Source organism: Rhinoraja longicauda, chromosome 11 (genome assembly GCF_053455715.1).
Source record: "Rhinoraja longicauda isolate Sanriku21f chromosome 11, sRhiLon1.1, whole genome shotgun sequence".
Taxonomy (NCBI): domain Eukaryota; kingdom Metazoa; phylum Chordata; class Chondrichthyes; order Rajiformes; family Arhynchobatidae; genus Rhinoraja; species Rhinoraja longicauda.
This window is the reverse complement of record NC_135963.1, coordinates 2562249-2583791: the sequence shown is the minus strand read 5'-3', so window position 1 is coordinate 2583791 and position 21543 is coordinate 2562249. Positions and strand designations below refer to the sequence as shown.

The window sequence follows — 21543 nt, the reverse complement described above, 5'->3', positions numbered from 1 at the left end:
AGTGACGGGTTGGAAGCAGTCCAATTTAGATGAACAGACTAGTGAGACAGCTAGGTCACGGGTGGGAGGGGAAATGTTCATTCTAATATTCTCAACTTTGTTGGTGAAAAATTTAGCGAATTCTTCGCACTTAGCAGGGGACCCAACTAAGCTGGTACTGGGGGCAGTGCAGCATAGGTTCACGAGATTGATCCCTGGGATGGCGGGACTGTCATATGAGGAAAGATTGAAAAGACTAGGCTTGTATTCACAGGAGTTTAGAAGGATGAGAGGGCGATCTTATAGAAACATACATTTATAAAATTATAAAAGGACTGGACAAGCTAGATGCAGGAAAAATGTTCCCGCCATCCCAGGGATCAATCTCATGAACCTACGCTGCACTGCCTCAATTACAAGGATGTCCTTCCTCAAATCAGGAGACCAAAACTGCACACAATGCTCCAGATGTGGTCTCACCAGGGCCCTGTGCAACTGCTTGTCTCAGCTCAAATTGGGGAGGGGGTATCCTGGGGGCCGTGCAACCACTCCACTGTGAGCAGGCAGGGCTCTGACACAGCCAGCCCGCTGCCTAGGGTCGCCAACTGTCCCGTATTAGCCGGGACATCCCCTATTTTGGGCTAAATTAGTTTGTCCCGTATGGGACCACCCTTGTCCCGTATTAGTTGGGTTGCCAACTTCCTCACTCCCAAATAAGGGACAAAGGGCGACGTCACCGCCCGGCGCCCCTCGTCACCTCACCCAGCCAGCGGCCACGTGCTCCCGCTCCACCAATGGCGGCCGCCCGGGCTGGGAGAAGGGTTGCTACGCAACCTTCGTTAGCGGCCGCCATTGGTGGAGCGGGAGCATGTGGTCGCTGGCTGGGTGAGGTGACGTGGGGCGCGGGGCGGTGATGTCACCTCGTCCCCTATTTGACAATAGACAATAGACAATAGACAATAGGTGCAGGAGTAGGCCATTCAGCCCTTCGAGCCAGCACCGCCATTCAATGCGATCATGGCTGATCACTTTCAATCAGTACCCCGTTCCTGCCTTCTCCCCATACCCCCTCACTCCGCTATCCTTAAGAGCTCTATCCAGCTCTCTCTTGAAAGCATCCAACGAACTGACCTCCACTGCCTTCTGAGGCAGAGAATTCCACACCTTCACCACTCTCTGACTGAAAAAGTTCTACCTCATCTCCGTTCTAAATGGCCTACCCCTTATTCTTAAACTGTGGCCCCTTGTTCTGGACTCCCCCAACATTGGGAACATGTTTCCTGCCTCTAATGTGTCCAATCCCCTAATTATCTTATATGTTTCAATAAGATCCCCCCTCATCCTTCTAAATTCCAGTGTATACAAGCCCAATCGCTCCAGCCTTTCAACATACGACAGTCCCGCCATTCCGGGAATTAACCTAGTGAACCTACGCTCCATAGCAAGAATATCCTTCCTCAAATTCGGAGACCAAAACTGCACACAGTACTCCAGGTGAGGTCTCACCAGGGCCCGGTACAACTGTAGAAGGACCTCTTTGCTCCTATACTCAACTCCTCTTGTTACGAAGGCCAACATTCCATTGGCTTTCTTCACTGCCTGCTGTACCTGCATGCTTCCTTTCATTGACTGATGCACTAGGACACCCAGATCTCGTTGAACTCCCCCTCCTCCTAACTTGACACCATTCAGATAATAATCTGCCTTTCTATTCTTACTTCCAAAGTGAATAACCTCACACTTATCTACATTAAACTGCATCTGCCATGTATCCGCCCACTCACACAACCTGTCCAAGTCACCCTGCAGCCTTATTGCATCTTCCTCACAATTCACACTACCCCCCAGCTTAGTATCATCTGTAAATTTGCAAATTTGGGAGTGAGGGAGTTGGCAACTCTACCGCTGCCTCCCCTCTCCGCTATCAGCAAGTGAGAGGCCGCTCTGTTGGAGAGTCCGTGAGCCCACAATGGCTTCACCAGAAGCCGCAGCAATGGTGTTGGAGCAAGGCACCCCCCCCGCCCCCCCCCCCCCCCCCCTCATGAGGAACAGAAGACTTTGGCCCAGTGAGTCCTCGCTGACTGGCCATTGCCCGTACATTAGTTCTCTTCTCCACCCTAGGAACAATTTACAATTTTACAGAAGCCAATTAACCTACAACCCAGTAGGTCTTTGGAGCGTGGAAGGAAACCAAAGATCCTGGAGAAAACTCACGCGGGTCACGGGGAGAAAGTACAATCTCCGTACGGACAGCACCTGTAGTTAGGATCGAATCCGGGTCTCTGGCGCCGTGAGGCAGCAACTCTACCCACTGCGACACTGTGCCGCCCTGTCCTATGTTGATCTTTTCTCCTGCGCTTGTCCTCGTAGGTTTGCCGCGTACAAGTTGCCCAGGTCCGTGGAACATCCCTCCATGGAACATCCCCCTGGTGGTCTGGGGCTGAGCTACATCTACCTGGACCCATCACTGAAGGACTGGCGGAAAGGCAAATACCTCGTCAATGCGTCGGAGAGTGCGGTGGGAAGAACCTTGCAGCAGCTCTATTCAAACCACAAGGCAAAGGCAAGTGTCTAACAGGCTCCGTGGCCAAACTGCATCTACACAATGCCAACACCAGCCTTGCAGTGTTCCACGGTGCTGGCGACCTAGCTCTTGCTATTGAGGGCGTGCAGCGTAGGTTCACTAGGTTAATTCACGAAATGGCGGGACTGTCGTATGTTGAAAGACTGGAGCGGCTAGGCTTGTATACACTGGAATTTAGAAGGATGAGAGGGGATCTTATCGAAACGTATAAGATTATTAAGGGGTTGGACACGTTAGAGGCAGGAAACATGTTCCCAATGTTGGGGGAGTCCAGAACCTGGGGCCACAGTTTAAGAATAAGGGGTAGGCCATTTAGAACGGAGATGAGGAAAAACCTTTTCAGTCAGAGAGTTGTGAATCTGTAGAATTCTCTGCCTCAGAAGGCAGTGGAGGCCAATTCTCTGAATGCATTCAAGAGAGAGCTAGATAGAGCTCTTAAGGATAGCGGAGTCTTAAGGATAGCGGGGGTATGGGGAGAAGGCAGGAACGGGGTACTGATTGAGAATGATCAGCCATGATCACATTGAATGGTGGTGCTGGCTCGAAGGGCCGAATGGCCTCCTCCTGCACCTATTGTCTATTGTCTATTGACACAGTGCTTAGTTTAGTTTAGTTCATAAATTCATGTTCATAAGTTCTAGGAGCAGATTTAAGCCATTCAGCCCATCAAGTCTACTCCGCCATTCAATCATGGCTGATCTATCTCTGCCTCTCAACCCCATTTTCCTGCCTTAGACAATAGACAATAGGTGCAGGAGGAGGCCATTCGGCCCTTCGAGCCAGCACCGCCATTCAATGTGATCATGGCTGATCATTCACAGTCAGTACCCCGTTCCTGCCTTCTCCCCATACCCCCTGACACCGCTATCATTTTGAGCTCTATCTCGCTCTCTCTTGAAAGCATCCAGAGAATTGGCCTCCACTGCCTTCTGAGGCAGAGAATTCCACAGATTTACAACTCTCTGACTGAATTTTTTTCCCCTCATCTCAGTTCTAAATGGCCTACCCCTTATTCTTAAACTGTGGCCCCTGGTTCCGGACTCCCTCGACATTGGGAACATGTCTTCTCCCCATCACCCCTGATACCCGTAGTAATGTTTAGTTTGGTTTAGTTTAGTTTAGTTTAGTTTAGTTTAGTTTAGTTTAGTTTCGAGATACATCATGGAAACAGGCCCTTTGGCCCACCAAGTCCACGCCATCCAGTGACCACTCCATACACTAGCACTATCCTACACACTGAGGATAATTTTCAGAAGCCAATTAACCTACAAGCCTGTACGTCTTTGGAGTGTGGGAGGAAACCGGAGCACCGGAGAAAACCTATGGGGTCATGGGGAGAACGTGTAAACTCCGTACAGGCAGCACCCGTAGCCAGCATCGAACCCGGGTCTCTCATGCTGTAAGGCAGCAACTCTACCGCTGCGCCATCGTTCTTGATTAGTACGGGTGTCAAGGGTTATGGGGAGAAGGCAGGAGAATGGGGTCAGGAGGGAGAGACAGATCAGCCATGACTGAATGGCAGAGTAGGCTTGCTGGGCCGAATGGCCTAATTCTACTCCTACCACCTGTGACCTTGTGACATTATTGTTCCCTTGTAAACAGGTGAATGACAGTGCATATTTTATCTACAATGACGCAGCACCCTGGATGCCTTATGACCTGCACCACGGGCATACTAAAGGTTGGTCTTCCACACTGTTGTAGCAAGGGTTAGTTCAACACCACTGCACCTGACTGGCAACCAAAGACACAATCAACTGGAGTAACTTGGTGGGTCAGGTTGCGTCATGATTAGTGCGGGTGTCAGAGGTTAAGGGGAGAAGGCAGGTGAATGGGGTGAGGAGGGAGAGAGATAGATCAGCCATGATTGAATGGCGGAGTAGACATGATGGGCCGAATGGCCTAATTCTACTCCTATTACTAATGGCCTCATGAACATCAGAAGGTCAGGTATTTATTTCACAAAATGTTGGAGTAACTCAGCAGGTCAGGCAGCATCTCGGGAGAGAAGGAATGGGTGACGTTTCGGGTCGAGACCCTTCTTCAGACTGAAGAAGGGTCTCGACCCGAAACGTCACCCATTCCTTCTCTCCTGAGATGCTGCCTGACCCGCTGAGTTACTCCAGCATTTTGTGAAATAAATACCTTCGATTTGTACCAGCATCTGCGGTTATTTTCTTACATCAGAAGGTCAGGCATGAGACCAACCAGCGATCACCTGTTCCTACTAGTTCTGTCTTATCCCACTTTGTCATCTGTGCCCCGCAGTCAAGGGGGGAATTTACAGAGGGCCGATTAACCAGCAAACCGCCACGTCATTAGGACGTGGGAGGAAACCGGAGCACCCGGGGGAAACGCCAAGCAGTCACAGAGAGAACGTGCAAACTCCACACAGACAGTACATTACGGACGTCGGTGAGGTCGGTGAGGCCGCACTTGGAGTGTTTTGTTCAGTTTTGCTCACCCTGCTATCGAAATGGTGCTTGCTATTAATGCAGGAAAAAGTGCAGAGATATCGCCGGGACTCGTGGGCCTGACCTACCAGGAGAGGTTGAGCAGGCTGGGACTTTATTCCTTGGAGCGCAGGAGGATGAGGGGTGATCTAATCTAGAGGTGTATTAAATCATGAGAGGAACAGTAAGGATAAATGCAGTCTTTTACCCAGGGTAGGGCAATCAAGGGCCAGGTGAGAGGGGAAAGATTTAATAGGAATCTGAGGTGCAAGTCTTTCACGGAGAAGATGGTGGGTATTTGCAACGAGCTGCCAGAGGAGGTAGTTGAGGTGGGTACAATAGCAACAGTTAAAAGACGTTTAGACAGGTACGTGGATAGGAAAGATTTAGTCGCGGTCACGGTGGCGCAGCGGTAGAGTTGCTGCCTTGCAGCGAATGCAGCGCCGGAGACCCGGGTTCGATCCCGACTACGGGCGCTGTCTGTACGGAGTTTGTACGTTCTCCCCATGACCTGCTTGGGTTTTCTCCAAGATCTTCGGTCTGCTCTCACACTCCAAAGACGTACAGGTTTCTAGGTTAATTGGCTTGGTAAATGTAAAAATTGTCCCCTAGTGTGTGTAGGATAGTGTTAGTGTGCGGGGATCGCTGGTCGGCGCGGACCTGGTGGGCCGAAGGGCCTGTTTCCTCACTTTATATCTAAACTAAAACTAAACTAAACTAAACTAGTGGGAACTGGGCCAAACGTGGGCAGGTAGGACTTGTAAGCAGAATTGTATACAGTGGACTGGAAAAATGGGCTGGACTAGTGTAGATGGGGCATGTTGGTCAACATGGGCAGGTTGGGCCGAAGGGCCTGTTTCCGTGGTGTATGAATCTATGGAAGGGTTGAGACGGATTGGCAAAGGATTTCCTCACCCTTTGCCGAACAACATGCCTTGGAGTCATGTTTGAATAACCCAGTCAATACACAACAGAAGAATATTGTTGACCATTGTGAAATGGTCAATAAGCAAAATCCATCATGGTTTGGAACAACATCGAGTTTACTCAACACACACACGGTTTACTCAACACACACACGGTTTCTGATCAAACATCACCTTGTGTTTTCTGCCCCAAACAGCCGTAAGAGGTGGAACTTTTAAACTTTGCTCTCATCCCGTTCTCTACAAGTTCAGTTTACTGGTTGTGTGAACTCAGCTTCTCTCAAACATTATTCAGACGCACAGTGGTGCAGCAGGTAGAGCTGCTGCCAGAGCCCCGGGTTCCATCCTGACCCTGGTGTGCAGTTTGCACATTCTCCCGGTGACCGCACGGATTTGTTCCAGGGAATAAGACGCGTGGGTTTTGTAGGTTAATCAGCCTCTCTAAATGGTAAATTGTCCCTGGTGTGCAGGAAGTGGATGAGAAAGTGAGATGACTACTTAAAAGACACATGGACAGGTACATGGATAGGACAGGTTTGGAGGGATATGAGCCAAACGCAGGCAGGTGGGACTAGTGTAGATGGGGCATGTTGGTTGGCGTGGGCAAGTTGGGTGGGTCTGAAGAAGGGTCTCGACCTGAAACGTCACCCGTTCCTTCACTCCAGAGACGCTGCCAGTCCCGCTGAGTTACTCCAGCATTTTGTGTCTGTCTTGGGTTGGTGTGACTCTGACTCTGTGACTCTACAACTAGTGTGAACGTGGGATCAATGGTCGGCGTGGACTCGGTGGGCCGTGGGTGCCTGATTCCTTGCTGGATCTCGAAACTAAACTAGACTAAACCTCAGGTGCACGAGGTTTGTGAGCCGAGGTCATGGCTGCCTGCAAGGATTGAGCGGGCTATCTGAATCTGAACGCTACTGGATCACTCTTGTAGCAACTCGACAATGTAAATACGGGTCAGCAGCAACACAAACCTTGGCCTCCAATGACCTTCTTACAAAATCAAACCCTTTTCCCTTTGACCAAAAGCCGTACATTTCCATTCACTGTCCTTGTCAGCTGCCTCGCTGGAGTTACCGAATAGCTGCCAACCGTGTCTGTTTGAGGGTCATAAGGTCATAAGTGACAGGAGCAGAATTAGGCCATTCGGCCCATCAAGTCTACTCCGCCATTCAATCACGGCTGATCTATCTCTCCCTCCGAACCCCATTCTCCTGCCTTCTCCCCATAACCCCTGACACCTGCACTGATCAAGAATCTCTCCATCTCTGCCTTAAAAATAACCATTGACTTGGCCCCCACAGCCTTCTGTGGCAAAGAATTCCACAGATTCACCACCCTCTGAAGAAAGCAATTCCTCCTCATCTCCTTCCTAAAGGAACGTCCTTTAATTCTGAGGCTGTGCCCTCTGGTCCTAGACTCTCCCACTGGTGGAAACATCCTCTCCACATCCACTCTATCCAAGCCGCTCACTATTTGAGAGGTGGTTTAATATAATGTAAGAAAATAAATGATTGAATTTAGGAAGACTTTTGTTGAGGTCCCGCTGGGTAAACTGGTCTGGAAGGTGGGATCAAGTCTCGAGGTAAGAGTGTTTAATGTTATATGAACCGGCATCAGAACAATGCCATTCTTACTTGCTGCAGTTTAACAGGCCCTTGAACACAATAACACACAGCTAATAGAATAATCTGTCATACAATAAATTAAGAATAGGAATTGTAAGAGATTCGAGGGGTAACTTTTTCACACAGAGGGTGGTGGGTGTTTGGAACTAGCTGCCAGAGGAGGTAGTTGAGGCTGGGACTATCCCATCGTTTAAGAAACAGGTAGACAGGTACATGGATAGGACAGGTTTGGAGGGATGTGGACCAAGCGCAGGCAAATGGGACTAGGATAGCTGGGACATTGTTGGCCCGTGTGGGCGAGTTGGGCTGAAAGGCCTGTTTCCACACTGTACCACTCTATGACTCTGTGACTCTAATAGTGCAAAGCCACATTCTGTAGTGCAATCAAAGGCTTTAGTTTAGTTTAGAGATACGGTGCGGAAACAGGCCCTTCAGCCCATCGAGCCCGCACCGACCAGTGATCCCCGCATATTAACACTAAACGTCACCCATTCCTTCTCTCCCGAGATGCTGCCTGACCTGCTGAGTTACTCCAGCATTTTGTGAATAACACTATCCTACACACACAAAAGACAATTTACACTTATACCAAGCTAATTAATCTCCAAACCTGCACATCTTTGGAGTGTGGAAGGAAACTGAAGATCTCGGTGAAATCCCACACAGGTCACGGGGAGAACGTACAAACTCCGTGCAGACAGCGCCCGTAGTCGGGATGGAACCCGGGTCTCTGGCGCAGCAAGCGTTGTAAGGCAGCGACTCTACCGCTGCGCCACCGTGACCGCTCTTAGATCCCAGAAGACCATAAATTTCCTAAACATTAAAACGTCCTTTTCACACAGAGGGTGGAGGGTATACGAGACGAGGAGGTATTGAGGCAGGTTCGAGAAAACAACATTTACAGGGCGGCACGGTGGCGCAGCGGTAGAGTTGCTGCCTCACAACGCCAGAGACCCAGGTTCCATCCTGACCACGGGTGCTGATTGTACGGAGATTGCACGCTCTCCCCGTGACCTGCGTGGGTTTCTCACGCACACACGGTGTGGGCATGTTGGGCCAAAGGGCTTGTTTCCACAATGTATCACTCTATGACTCCATGACCAAAGATGTACAGGTTTGCAGGTTAAATCTGGCTTTGGTAAAATTGTAAAAGAATGTGTGGGAACATTCTGGAGGGGGAGGGTGAACAGCCAGTTGTCGTGGTGCACATTGGCACCAACGATATAGGTAAAAAACGGGATGAGGTCCTACAAGGTGAATTTAGAGAACTAGGAGATAAACTAAAAAGTAGGACCTCAAAGGTAATAATCTCTGGATTACTACCAGTGCCATGTGCTAGTCAGAGTAGGAATAGGAGGATATTTCAGATGAATACGTGGCTTGAAAAATGGTGCAAGGGGGAGGGATTCACATTTCTAGGACATTGGAACCAGTTCTGGGAGAGGTGGGGCCAGTACATATAACATATAACATATAACAACTACAGCATGGAAACAGGCCTGTCCGGCCCTACCAGTCCACGCTGACCATTCTCCCTGACCTAGTCTCATCTACCTGCACTCAGACCATAACCCTCCAATCCCCTCCTATCCATATACCTATCCAATTTACTCTTAAATAATAAAATCGAGCCAGCCTCCACCACTTCCACCGGAAGCCCATTCCATACAGCCACAACCCTCTGAGTAAAGAAGTTCCCCCTCATGTTACCCTTAAACCTTTGTCCCTCAATTCTGAAGCTATGTCCCCTTGTTGGAATCTTCCCCACTCTCAAAGGGACGGTCTGCACCTGAACTGGAATGGAACCAATGTCCTAGGGGGAGTGTTTGCTAGTGCTGTCGGGGAGGATTTAAACTAATGTGGCAGGTGGAATGGAGCATGAGCAGAGAGACAGAGGGGTGTAAAATGAGGGTAGAGGCAATAGGTAGCAAGGTGAAAAGTAAAAGTGGCAGGCAGACAAATCCAGGGCAAAAATCAAAAAGGGCCACTTTTCAACATAATTGTATAAGGGGTAAGAGAGTTGTAAAAACAAGCCTGAAGGCTTTGTGTCTCAATGCAAGGAGTATACGTAATAAGGTGGATGAATTAAATGTGGAGATAGTTATTAATGATTATGATATAGTTGGGATTACGGAGACATGGCTCCAGGGTGACCAAGGCTGGGAGCTCAACATCCAGGGATATTCTATATTCAGGTGGGATAGACAGAAAGGAAAAGGAGGTGGGGTAGCGTTGCTGGTTAGAGAGGAGATTAAAGCAGTGGAAAGGAAGGACATTAGCTTGGAGGATGTGGAATTGATATGGGTAGAGCTGCGAAATACTAAGGGGCAGAAAACGCTAGTGGGAGTTGTGTACAAGCCACCTAACAGCAGTAGTGAGGTTGGGGATGGCATCAAACAGGAAATTAGAAATGCATGCACTAAAGGTGCAGCAGTTATAATGGGTGACTTCAATCTTCATATAGATTGGGTGAACCAAATTGGCAGGGGTGCTGAGGAAGAGGATTTCTTGGAATGTTTGCGAGATGGTTTTCTAAACCAACATGTCGAGGAACCAACGAGAGAGCAGGCCATTCTAGACTGGGTATTGAGTAATGAGGAAGGGTTAGTTAGCAGTCTTGATGTGCGTGGCCCCTTGGGCAAGAGTGATCATAATATGGTGGAGTTCTTCATTAGGATGGAGAGTGACAAAGTCAATACAGAAACAAGTGTTCTGAACTTAAAGAAAGGTAACTTTGAGGGTATGAGGCGTGAATTGTCCAAGATAGACTGGCGATTTATACTTAAAGGGTTGACGGTGGACATGCAATGGAAGGCATTTAAAGATTGCATGGATGAACTACAACAATTGTTCATCCCAGTTTGGCAAAAGAACAAACCAGGAAAGGTAGTGCATCCGTGGCTAACAAGGGAAATCAAGGATAGTATTAAAACAAAAGATGAAGCATAAAATTAGCCAGAAAAAGTATCATACCAGAGGACTGGGAGAAATTCAGAGTCCAGCAGAGGAGGACAAAGGGCTTAATTAGGAAAGGGAAAATAGATTATGAGAGAAAACTGTCAGGGAACATAAAAACAGACTGCAAAAGCTTTTATAGATATGTGAAGAGAAAAAGACTAGTTAAGACAAATGTAGGTCCCTTGCAGTCGGAAACAGGTGAATTGATCATAGGGAACAAGGAGATGGCAGACCAATTGAACAACTACTTTGGTTCTGTCTTCACTAAGGAAGACATAAACCGTCTGCCGGAAATAGCAGGGGACCGGGGGTCTAATGAGATGGAGGAACTGAGGGTAATCCAGGTTAGTCGGGAAGTGGTGTCAGGTAAATTAAATGGATTAAAGGCCGATAAATCCCCAGGTCCAGATAGGCTGCATCCCAGAGTGCTTAAGGAAGTAGCCTCAGAAATAGTGGATGCATTAGTGATAATTTTTCAAAACTCTTTAGATTCTGGAGTAGTTCCTGAGGACTGGAGGGTAGCTAATGTAACCCCACTTTTTAAAAAGGGAGGGAGAGAGAAAACGGGGAATTATAGACCAGTTAGCCTAACATCGGTAGTGGGGAAAATGCTAGAGTCAGTTATTAAAGATGTGATAGCATCACATTTGGAAAGTGGTGAAATCATCGGACAAAGTCAGCATGGATTTATGAAAGGCAAATCATGCCTGACGAATCTTATAGAATTTTTCGAGGATGTAACTAGTAGAGTGGATAAGGGAGAACCAGTCGATGTGTTATATCTGGACTTTCAGAAGGCCTTCGACAAGGTCCCACATAGGAGATTGGTGTACAAACTTAAAGCACACGGTATTGGGGGTTCAGTGTTGAGGTGGATAGAGAATTGGTTGGCGGACAGGAAGCAAAGAGTAGGAATAAACAGGTCCTTTTCGGAATGGCAGGCAGTGACTAGTGGGGTACCGCAAAGCTCAGTGCTGGGACCCCAGTTATTTACAATATATATTAATGATTTGGACGAGGGAATTGAATGCAACATCTCTAATTTTGCGGATGACACGAAGCTGGGTGGCAGTGTTAGCTGCGAGGAGGATGCTAGGAGGCTGCAGAGTGACTTGGATAGATTAGGAGAGTGGGCAAATGCATGGCAGATGCAATATAATGTGGATAAATGTGAGGTTATCCACTTTGGCGGCAAGAACAGGAAAGCAGAGTATTACCTGAATGGTGGCCAATTTGGAAAAGGGGAGATGCAACGTGACCTGGGTGTCATGGTGCACCAGTCATTGAAAGTAGGCATGCAGTTGCAGCAGGCAGTGAAGAAAGCGAATGGTATGTTAGCATTCATAGCAAGAGGATTTGAGTATAGGAGCAGGGAGGTTCTGCTGCAGTTGTACAGGGCCTTTGTGAGACCGCACCTGGAGTATTGTGTACAGTTTTGGTCTCCTAATCTGAGGAAAGACATTCTAGCCTTAGAGGGAGTACAGAGAAGGTTCACTAGATTGATCCCTGGGATGGCAGGACTTTCATATGAAGAAAGACTGGATAGACTAGGCTTATACTCGCTGGAATTTAGAAGACTGAGGGGGGATCTTATTGAAACATATAAAATTCTTAAGAGGTTGGAGAGGCTAGATGCGGGAAGATTGTTCCCGATGTTGGGGAAGTCCAGAACCAGGGGTCACAGCTTAAGGATAAGGGGGAAGGAAGTCTTTTAGGACCGAGATGAGAAAACATTTCTTCACACAGAGAGTGGTGAGTCTGTGGAATTCTCTGCCACAGAAGGTAGTTGAGGCCAGTTCATTGGCTATATTTAAGAGGGAATTAGATGTGGCCCTTATGGCTAAAGGGATCAGGGGGTATGGAGAGAAGGCAGGTACAGGTTACTGGGCTGGATGATCAGCCATGATCATATTGAATGGCGGTGCAGGCTCGAAGGGCCGAATGGCCTACTCCTGCACCTATTTTCTATGTTTCTATGTTTCTATAGTGCTAGTGTGCTAGTGTACGGGGTGATCGCTAACCTAAAACTAAATTAAGATGGATGGGATTAAGCTAATGAAGGTGCAGACAAGATTCACAAACTTGTTTGTAAGAACTGGAGGGCATATGGAAACATAGAAAAAAGGTGCAGGAGGAGGCCATTTGGCCCGTCGAGCCAGCACCGCCATTCATTGTGATCATGGCTGATCATCCACAATCAGTAACCCGTGCCTGCCTTCTCCCCATATCCCTTGATTCAGCTAGCCCCATGAGCTCCATCTAACTCTCTTTGAAGTTCATCCATTGAATTGGCCTCCACTGCCTTCTGTGGCAGAGAATTCTGCAAATTCACAACTCTCTGGGTGAAATCTCAAAACTAAACTGAACAAATGCAGATAAATGGAACCAGCTCAGGCCGGGACCTTGGTCAGTACGGGGCAAAGGGCGAAGGGCCTGCTCCTATGCTGTATAAATCTACAACACAAAGATGAACGGTCAGTAAGCCCGGGTGGAAGCCTGTGGTGTGACCCTATTACCATCTCCCTCTAGTGGCTGAGTGGCTGAAAATACAAAAACTGCTTCTTGCACAGAGCTAATCACTGAATTCTATCTGGTTTCCCATATTGAACATTCTAACATTTATGGAAAGACACAGGGTGCTGGAGTAACTCAGCGGGTCAGGCAGCATCTGTGGAGAACATGGATAGGTGACGTTTCACAGAGTGCTGGAGTAACTCAACGGGTCAGGCAGCATCTGTGGAGAACATGGATAGGTGACGTTTCACAGAGTGCTGGAGTAACTCAGCGGGTCAGGCAGCATCCCTGGAGAACATGGATGGGTGACGTATCAGTTTGGGATCCTTCTTCAGACTATACTGAGTATAGAAGATTAGTTTAGTTTAGTTAACTTTAAAAGTACAGCATGGAAACAGGCCTTTCGGTCCACCGAGTTTGCACTGACCAGCGATCCCTGCACATTAACACAATCCTACATACCAAGCCAATTAACCTACCAACCTGTACGTTTTTGGAATGTGGGAGGAATCGGAATATCTCAGAGAAAACCCACGCATGTCACGGGGAGAACGTACAAACAGCGCCCGTGGTCAGGATCAAAGCTGGGTCTCTGGCGCTGTGAGGCAGCAACTCTACTGCTGCGCCACCGTGCCACCCCAGGGATCGCCGGTCAGCACAGACCCAGTGGGCCAAAGGGCCTGTTTCTGTGTTGTATCTCTAAACTAAACTAAGTTCGACTGCGGTCTCGAGCTCATACTGCATGTTTTTCTCCTGGCCTCATTATTGCACTATCTAATTTCAGGGGTGCTGATGTTTGACAGAGTCCAGGGCTTCTGGCTGATGCACAGTGTCCCTAATTTCCCTCCCGGAGTGGAGCAGGGATATTCCTGGCCGAACTCCGGACGGAGAAATGGACAGATCTTCCTTTGTGTTACAATCCCGTACCACCAGGTGACAGAGATCGGTAAGGAACAATTGTTCAGTTTAATCTGACCGGCGATCCCCGCATATCAATGCCACACTGTCCTACACACACTGGGGACAACTTACATTGACAACAAACCAATTAACCTACAACCCTGCACGTCTTTGGAGTGTGGGAGGAAACCGAAGATCTTGGAGAAAACCAACGCAGGTCACGGGGAGAACGTACAAACTCCGTACAGACAGCGCCAGTAGTCGGGATCGAACCCGGGTCTCTGGCACTGAAGACACTGTAAGGCAGCCACTCTATCGCTGCGCCACCGTGCTGCCCCTATGTAGGAAGGAACTAGAGGGCAGCGCTGAACTACTATCTACCTCATTGGTGACCCTCGGACTATCCTTGATCAGACTTTACAGGCTTTACCTTGCACTAAACGTTATTCGCTTATCCTGTATCGGTACACTGTGAATGACTCGATCGAAATCTCCTCAAGGAATAAAATCCTAGCCTGCCCAATCTCTCCCTAAAGTTCAGGCCTTCAAGTCCTGGCAATATCCTTGTAAATCTCTTCTACACTCGTTCCAGCTTAACAACATCTTTCCTATAACATTATTTATTCACAAAATGCTGGAGTAACTCAGTAGGTCAGGCAGCATCTCAGGAGAGAAGGAATGGGTGACGTTTCGGGTCGAGACCCTTCTTCAGACTGATGTCGGGGGGGGGGGGCGGGACAAAGGAAGGATATAGGTGGAGACGGGAAGATAGAGGGAGAACTGGGAAGAGGGAGGGGAAGAGAGGGACAGCCACCGGGAGATCAGGTTGGTTAAATACCTTCGATTTGTACCAGCATCTGCAGTTATTTTCCTACACTTTCCTATAACATGGTGCCCAGAACTAAACACAATACTCTAAATGTGGCCTCACCAATGTCTTGTACAACTGTAAATTTCCCCAATGTGGGACGAATAAAGGAATATATTATTATAACTGTAACAGGACCTCCCAAGGTAGACACAGAAAGCTTGAGTAACTCAGCAGGACAGGCAGCACCTCTGGGGAGTAGGAATGGGTGACGTTTCGGGTCGAGACCTGGAACGTCACCCATTCCTTCTCTCCAGAGAATCTGAGTTACCCCAGCTTTCTGTGTCTAACTTTGGTTTAAACCAGCATCTGCAGTTCCTTCTTACACAGGATCTCCTAAGTTCTATACTCAGAAGGACAATGTCCCAAAAGCCTTTTAGACCACCCTGTCTATCTGCGACTCCACCTTCCAGGAACCATGCACCTGCACTCCTAGATCCCTCTGCTCTACAACAATCCCCAGAGCCCTACCATTCACTGTGTAGGTCCTGCCCATGTTAGACCACCCAAAAAGCCACACCTCACTTTTCCCCTATTAAGTTCCATCAACCAATTCCTCAGCCCACCTGGCCAACCGATCAAGATCCTGCTGCAGTTTTTTGATTTTTGCTGGGATGCAAAGAACAATGGACCTGCAGTGTAGGAAGGAACTACAAACCAAAGATAGACACAAAATGCTGGAGTAACTCGATGGGACAGGCAGCATCTCTGGAGAGAAGCAATGGGTGACATTTTGCGTCGGGACCCTTCTTTCGACATCTGCGAAACCGTCTGAAGAAGGGTCTTGACCCGAAACGTCACCAATTCCTTCTCTCCAGAGATGCTGCCTGTCCAGCATTTTGTGTCCATCTTTGATTTACCTGCAGTATCTTGCGTCTCCATTTAACTAAGGTTATGTTTAATTCTTCTCTTGCCTATTATCTGCGAACAACAGTCCCTCTCCATGTCTATCGCCTGTTTTCTAGATAAAGTTTGTTTAGATTTTTAAACATCTGTCCTTGCAGGCGACCAGCTGTCTTACACCAACCCGCAGGTCTACAACTGGACTCTTCCTCACCTCTTCCTGCCCGAGCTCTCTCACCTGCAGGTGGTGGCTAAAGGCGGCAGTCTTGCTCGGACCCCATGGGTACGGCGAGCCAAACTCATGTCCTTGGGGGGAGTCTCGTTCCAGAGTTTTGCAAAATACAAGCTCTTCGGAGACGGTAAGTTCAGTGGTCCAATGCTGCTTTACTGTCATGCGGTGAAATGCTTCTTGCATCGCTCACACACGCACGAGTCATCGAATATTGGCGCCATTTACAAAACGTCCAGAGTCGTGGGTCCGCGCTAGGGTTGCCAACTGTCCCGTATTAGCCGGGACGTCCCGTATATTGGGCTAAATTGGTTTGTCCCGTACGGGACTGCCATTGTCCCTTGCTAGGCCCGGGGGGCGCTGTAGGCCCGGACGATGTAGGCCCGGACACTGTAGGCCCAGACACTGTAGGCCCGGACACTGTAGGCCAGGACACTGTAAGCCCGGGGGCCACTGTAGGCCTGGACAGTGTAGGCCCGGAGGCCTGGGCGCCGCGTAACGGAAGTTGCGTAGCAACCCGCCTCCCGTCCTGGGCGGCAGCCATTGGTGGAGCGGGAGCACGTGGCCGCTGCCTGGGTGAGGTCACGCGGGGCAGTGACGTCATCTTTTGTCCCTTATTTGGGAGTGAGAGAGTTGGCAACCCTAGTCCGCGAGCTGGATATACTGGAGCGACTCCCGATCCAGTCGAGCCCCAGGCTCCCGCAGGGCTTCCTCCTTCAACCTCGACTGGCTCGGCCCACCGACCCACGCCCGCCCACCCGACCACCTCTGTGTGCGGAGGCTTTGGAAAGAATGCAGAGGAAGTCATGAAGCCTCGGCAAGGCCAGCAGCACAATGAAGGACCAGTCTCACCCGGCCACTCCCTCTTCTCCCCTCTGCCATCAGGCAAGAGGTACAGAAGTGTGAAAATGCACACCTCCAGATTCAGGGACAGTTTCTTCCCAGCTGTTATCAGGCAACTGAACCATCCTACCACAACAAGAGAGATGTCCTGACCTACCATCTACCTCATTGGTGACCCTCGGACTATCTTTAATTGGACTTTATCTTGCACTAAACGTTATTTCCTTTATCCCGTATCTACACACTGTGGACGGCTCGACTGTGATCATGTATGGTCTTTCTGCTGACTGGTCAGCATGCAACAAAAGCTTTTCACTGTACCTCGGTACACGTGACAATAATGAGCTAAACTGAGAGCCTGGTACACATGACAATAATAAACCTAAATCTAAATATTTGAACTATGAAGTATCTTGGCACTAAGGACTTTGTTTTTTTTGCAATATATATATTAACGATTGAGATGAAGGAATTAAATGTAACATCTCCAAGATTGCAGATGACACAAAGCTGGGTGGGTGGCAGTTTGAGCTGTGAGGAAGGTGCTATGAGGCTGCAGGATGACTTGGACAGGTTGTGTGAGTGTATGGATGCATGGCAGATGCAGTATAATGTGGATAAATGTGAGATTATCCACTTTGGTGGCAAGAACAAGAGGGCAGATTATTATCTGAATGGTGTCACATTAGGAAAAGGGGAGGTGCAACGAGACCTGGGTGTCCTTGTACATCAGTCACTGAAAGTAAGTATGCAGGTACAGCAGGCAGCGAAGAAAGCTAATGGCCTGTTGGCCTTAATGGTGAGAGCATATGGGTTTAGGAGCAAGGAGGTCCTACTGCATTTATGCAAGACCTTGGTGAGACCACACCTGGAATATTGTGTGCAGTTTTGGTCTCCTAATTTGAGGAAGGACATTCTTGCGATTGAGGGAGTGCAGCGTAGGTTCATCAGGTTAATTCCCGGGATGGCAGGACTGACATACGATGAAAGAATGGATCGACTGGGCTAATATTCACTGGAATTTAGAAGAATGAGAGGGGATCTTACAGAAACCTATAAAATTCTTAAGGGATTGGACAGGCTAGATGCAGGAAAAATGTTCCCGATATTGGGGGAGTCCAGAACCAGGGGTCACAGTTTAAGAATAAGGGGGAGGCCATTTAGGACTGAGATGAGGAAAAACCTTTTCACACAGAGAGTTGTGAATCTGCGGAATTCTCTGCCACAGAAGGCAGTGGAGGCCAATCCACTGGATGTTTTCAAATGAGAGTTAGATTTAGCTCTTGGGGCTAACGGAATCAAGGGATATGGGGAGAAAGCAGGAATGGGGTACTGATTTTGGATGATCAGCCATGATCATGTTGAATGGTGGTGCTGGCTTGGAGGGCCGAATGGCCTACTCCTACACCTATTTTCTAGTTTTCTATGTTTCTAATATTGTAGTTTTTATAATTTGTTGATTTTTTTGTTGATTATGTTATGGGTACTGTGTTTACAAGCCTGTTTTAGTTTGAGGTTCAGAGATACAGCAAAGATACAGCTGTATCTTCAGCCCTCTGAGTCCATACCGACCGTTGATCTCCTGTGCAAAGGATGTTTCCACTAGTGGGAGAGTCTTGGACTCAGCCTCAGAATTAAAAGACACTCTTTTAGGAAGGAGATGGGGAGGAATTTCTTTAGTCAGAGGGTGGTGAACCTGTGGAATTCTTTGCCACAGAAGGCTGTGGAGGCCAAGTCAATAGATATTTTTAATAGACAATAGACAATAGGTGCAGGAGTAGGCCATTCGGCCCTTCGAGCCAGCACCGCCATTCAATGTGATCATGGCTGATTATTCTCAATCGGTACCCCGTTCCTGCCTTCTCCCCACACCCCCTGACTCCGCTATCCTTAAGAGCTCTATCTAGCTCTCTCTTGAACGCATTCAGAGAATTGGCCTCCACTGCCTTCTGAGGCAGAGAATTCCACAGATTTACCACTCTCTGACTGAAAAAGTTTTTCCTCATCTCCGTTCCAAATGGCCGACCCCTTATTCTTAAACTGTGGCGGGGATCGCTGGTCGGCGTGGACTCAGTGGGCCGAAGGGCCCGTTTCCGCGCTGTATCTCTAAACTAAACAACTATTGTTAATAATTGAATACATTTAAGTTTTGCAAATAAATAAATAATGCTGGCTGTTGCTTCAGACATCTACGCAGCCTGGGTTGCCCAGAGCCTGGGTACGGATTTGCTGGTGCAGTCCTGGAGGAGAGAGAAGCATGAGCTGCCGTCTAACTGCTCCCTGCCCGAGCACGTGTACAACGTGGAGGTTCTCCAGCTGCCTGGAGCTGCCCCCTTCCACACCAGGCAGGACCACTCCAAGTGGGGCGTGTCCCGGCGGCCAGCCCACCGCTGGATCTGCATCGCCGATCTCAACCGCACACTCGGACAGATGTGGAGGAGTGGCGGCCTGCTCTGCACCCAGAACCCCTCGCTCTACAGAGCTTTCCGGAAGCTGGTGTCCCACTACGAGAATTGTTCCCAAGTCATCGGGGGAAAAACCCGAGTCATAGAATCATAATCATGATCATAATCATACTTTAATGGCCAAGTCTGTTTTGCAGCGTACGAGGAATTTGATTTGCCATACAGTCATACCAATAAAAAGCAACAGGACACACAAAATACATTTTAACATGAACATCCACCGCAGCGACTCCCCCCCCCCCACATTCCTCACTGTTCAATCTTCTTCCTTTCATTGTTCTCCCGCGGTCGGGGTCCTCGAACCTTCCGTTGACGGGACGATCTTGGCTCCTGTAGCCGGCGGTCAGGCCCTCCGTATCGGGGCGATCAAGCTCCTGCATCGGGGGGATCTCAGCTCCCCCGCGCTGGGCGATCGGACCCCGGGTCGAACCTTCTGCGACTTTGGAGCTTCCCGACATCAGTCCCAACCCGAGACTGCGAGCTCCTCGATGTTGAAATCCGCAGGCCTCGGTTAGAATAGAATCGTAGATTCCCATCGTGTGGTATTATCAGAACTGATTGGAGAGCATGCGACACAAAGCTTTTCACTGTACACATGAAATAATAAACCTGAACTTAGCAAATTCCCTGGTGATCCAGAGATTTATTTATGTCGCTAACTTGGTTGTGTTTGACCTGCAGTATCCCGGCTGCCCTGTGGCCAAGGATTGTGTTCCCTTTCTGATCTTCTCAGTACTCATTCGGCACGGTGGCGCAGCGGTAGGGCTGCTGCCTTACGGCACCAGAGACCTGACTACGGGCGCTGTCTGTACGGAGTTTGTACGTTCTCCCCATGAACTGCGTGGGTTTTCTCCGAGATCTTTGGTCCGAGGAAAGATTGCAAAGACTAGGCTTGTATTCACTGGAGTATTCACCGACAAATTTAATAGGAACCTGAGGTGTAACTATTTCACACAGAGGGTGGTGGGTGTATGAAACGAGCAGCCAGGGGAGGTAGTTGAGGCAGGGACTATAACAACATTTAAAACATACGTGGACAGGTACATGGATGGGAAAGGTTTAGAAGGTCATTAGGGCTATAAGATCATGTGATAGGAGCAGAATTAGACCATTTGGCCCATCGTCTACTCTGCTAATCAATCATGGCTGATCTATCTTTCCCTCCTAACCCCATTCTCCTGCCTTCTCCCCATAACACCTGACACCTGTACTAATCAAGAATCTATCTAACTCTGCCTTAAAAATATCCATTGACAGCTTCCACCGCCTTCTGTGACAAAGATTTCCACAGATTTCCACAGACTCACCACCCTGTTGAATAAAGAAATTTCTCCTCATCTCCTTCCTAAAGGAATATTCTTTAATTCTGAAACATACTCTCCACATCCAGAAGGATATACAGAAATATTTTTCTCCTCTGTCGATACGAGGGTCAACAACTCTACCCCTACAGAAGCAAGAGCCAGCAAACCTACCCCTGCAAAACCCCTTCTCCGAGGAACAAAGCTCAAGAGAACCAAATAGTGAAAGGCTTGGATAGAGTGGATGTGGAGAGGATGTTTCCACTAGTGGGAGAGTCTAGGACCAGAGGTCACAGCCTCAGAATTCAAGGACATTCCTTTAGGAAGGAGATGAGGAGGAATGTCTTCAGTCAGAGGGTGGTGAATCTGTGGAATTCTTTGCCACAAGAGAGGCCAAGTCAGTGGATATTTTTAAGGCAGAGATCGATAGATTCTTGATTAGTACGGGTGTCAAGGGTTTAGTTTAGTTTGTAGATACAGCATAGAAACAGGCTCTTCGGCCCACTGGGTCCATGTCGACCAGCTATCCTATCCACACTTGTGATAATTTACAATTATACCAAGCCAATTAACCAACAAACGTGCACGTCTTTGGAGCGTGGGAGGAAACCGGAGCACCCGGAGAAAGCCCACGCGGGTCACGGGGAGAATGTACAAACTCCGTACAGACACCACCCGTAGTCGGGATGGAACCCCGGAGTCTCTGGCGCTGGGAGGCGGCAGCTCTACCCGCTGTGTGTGGAGAAGGCAGGGGAATGGGTTTGAGAGAGGGGGGGGAAACGATAGATGAGCCGTGATCGAATGCTGCTGGAGTGGACTGGATGGGCCGAGTGGCCTTGATTCTGCTCCTGGGAACTCCTGGGATCGCCCTGCGTGGCTCGGCCGCGGCACCTTCCATCGCCCGGTGGGGGGCTTAGGACCTTCATCGGCCTGGTCGGCTCGGCCCTGGGACCTTCCATCGCCCGGCGGGGGGTTTCAAAAGTCAGGAGCCTCCATCGCCTCGAGGTATCAGTTTGACTGCCTGACCGCGGGAGAAGAATAGAGGAGGAGAT

The 21543-nt window shown here is 48.8% G+C and overlaps 1 protein-coding gene across 2 annotated transcripts in view; it reads left to right on the top strand.

The window, feature by feature from the left end:
• dnase2b (deoxyribonuclease II beta) overlaps positions 1-19794 on the top strand; it is a 31550-nt gene extending 11756 nt beyond the window's left edge. For both annotated transcript variants that reach the window (XM_078408125.1, XM_078408124.1), the window contains exons 2-6: positions 2350-2542; positions 4166-4244; positions 13827-13988; positions 15815-16012; positions 18911-19794. In XM_078408125.1, the coding sequence (XP_078264251.1) occupies positions 2393-2542; positions 4166-4244; positions 13827-13988; positions 15815-16012; positions 18911-19284 (963 nt within the window). In that variant the 5' untranslated portion in view covers positions 2350-2392 and the 3' untranslated portion in view covers positions 19285-19794. The remainder of the gene's footprint in view (positions 1-2349; positions 2543-4165; positions 4245-13826; positions 13989-15814; positions 16013-18910) is intronic.
• The last annotated feature ends 1749 nt before the right edge of the window (positions 19795-21543 follow it).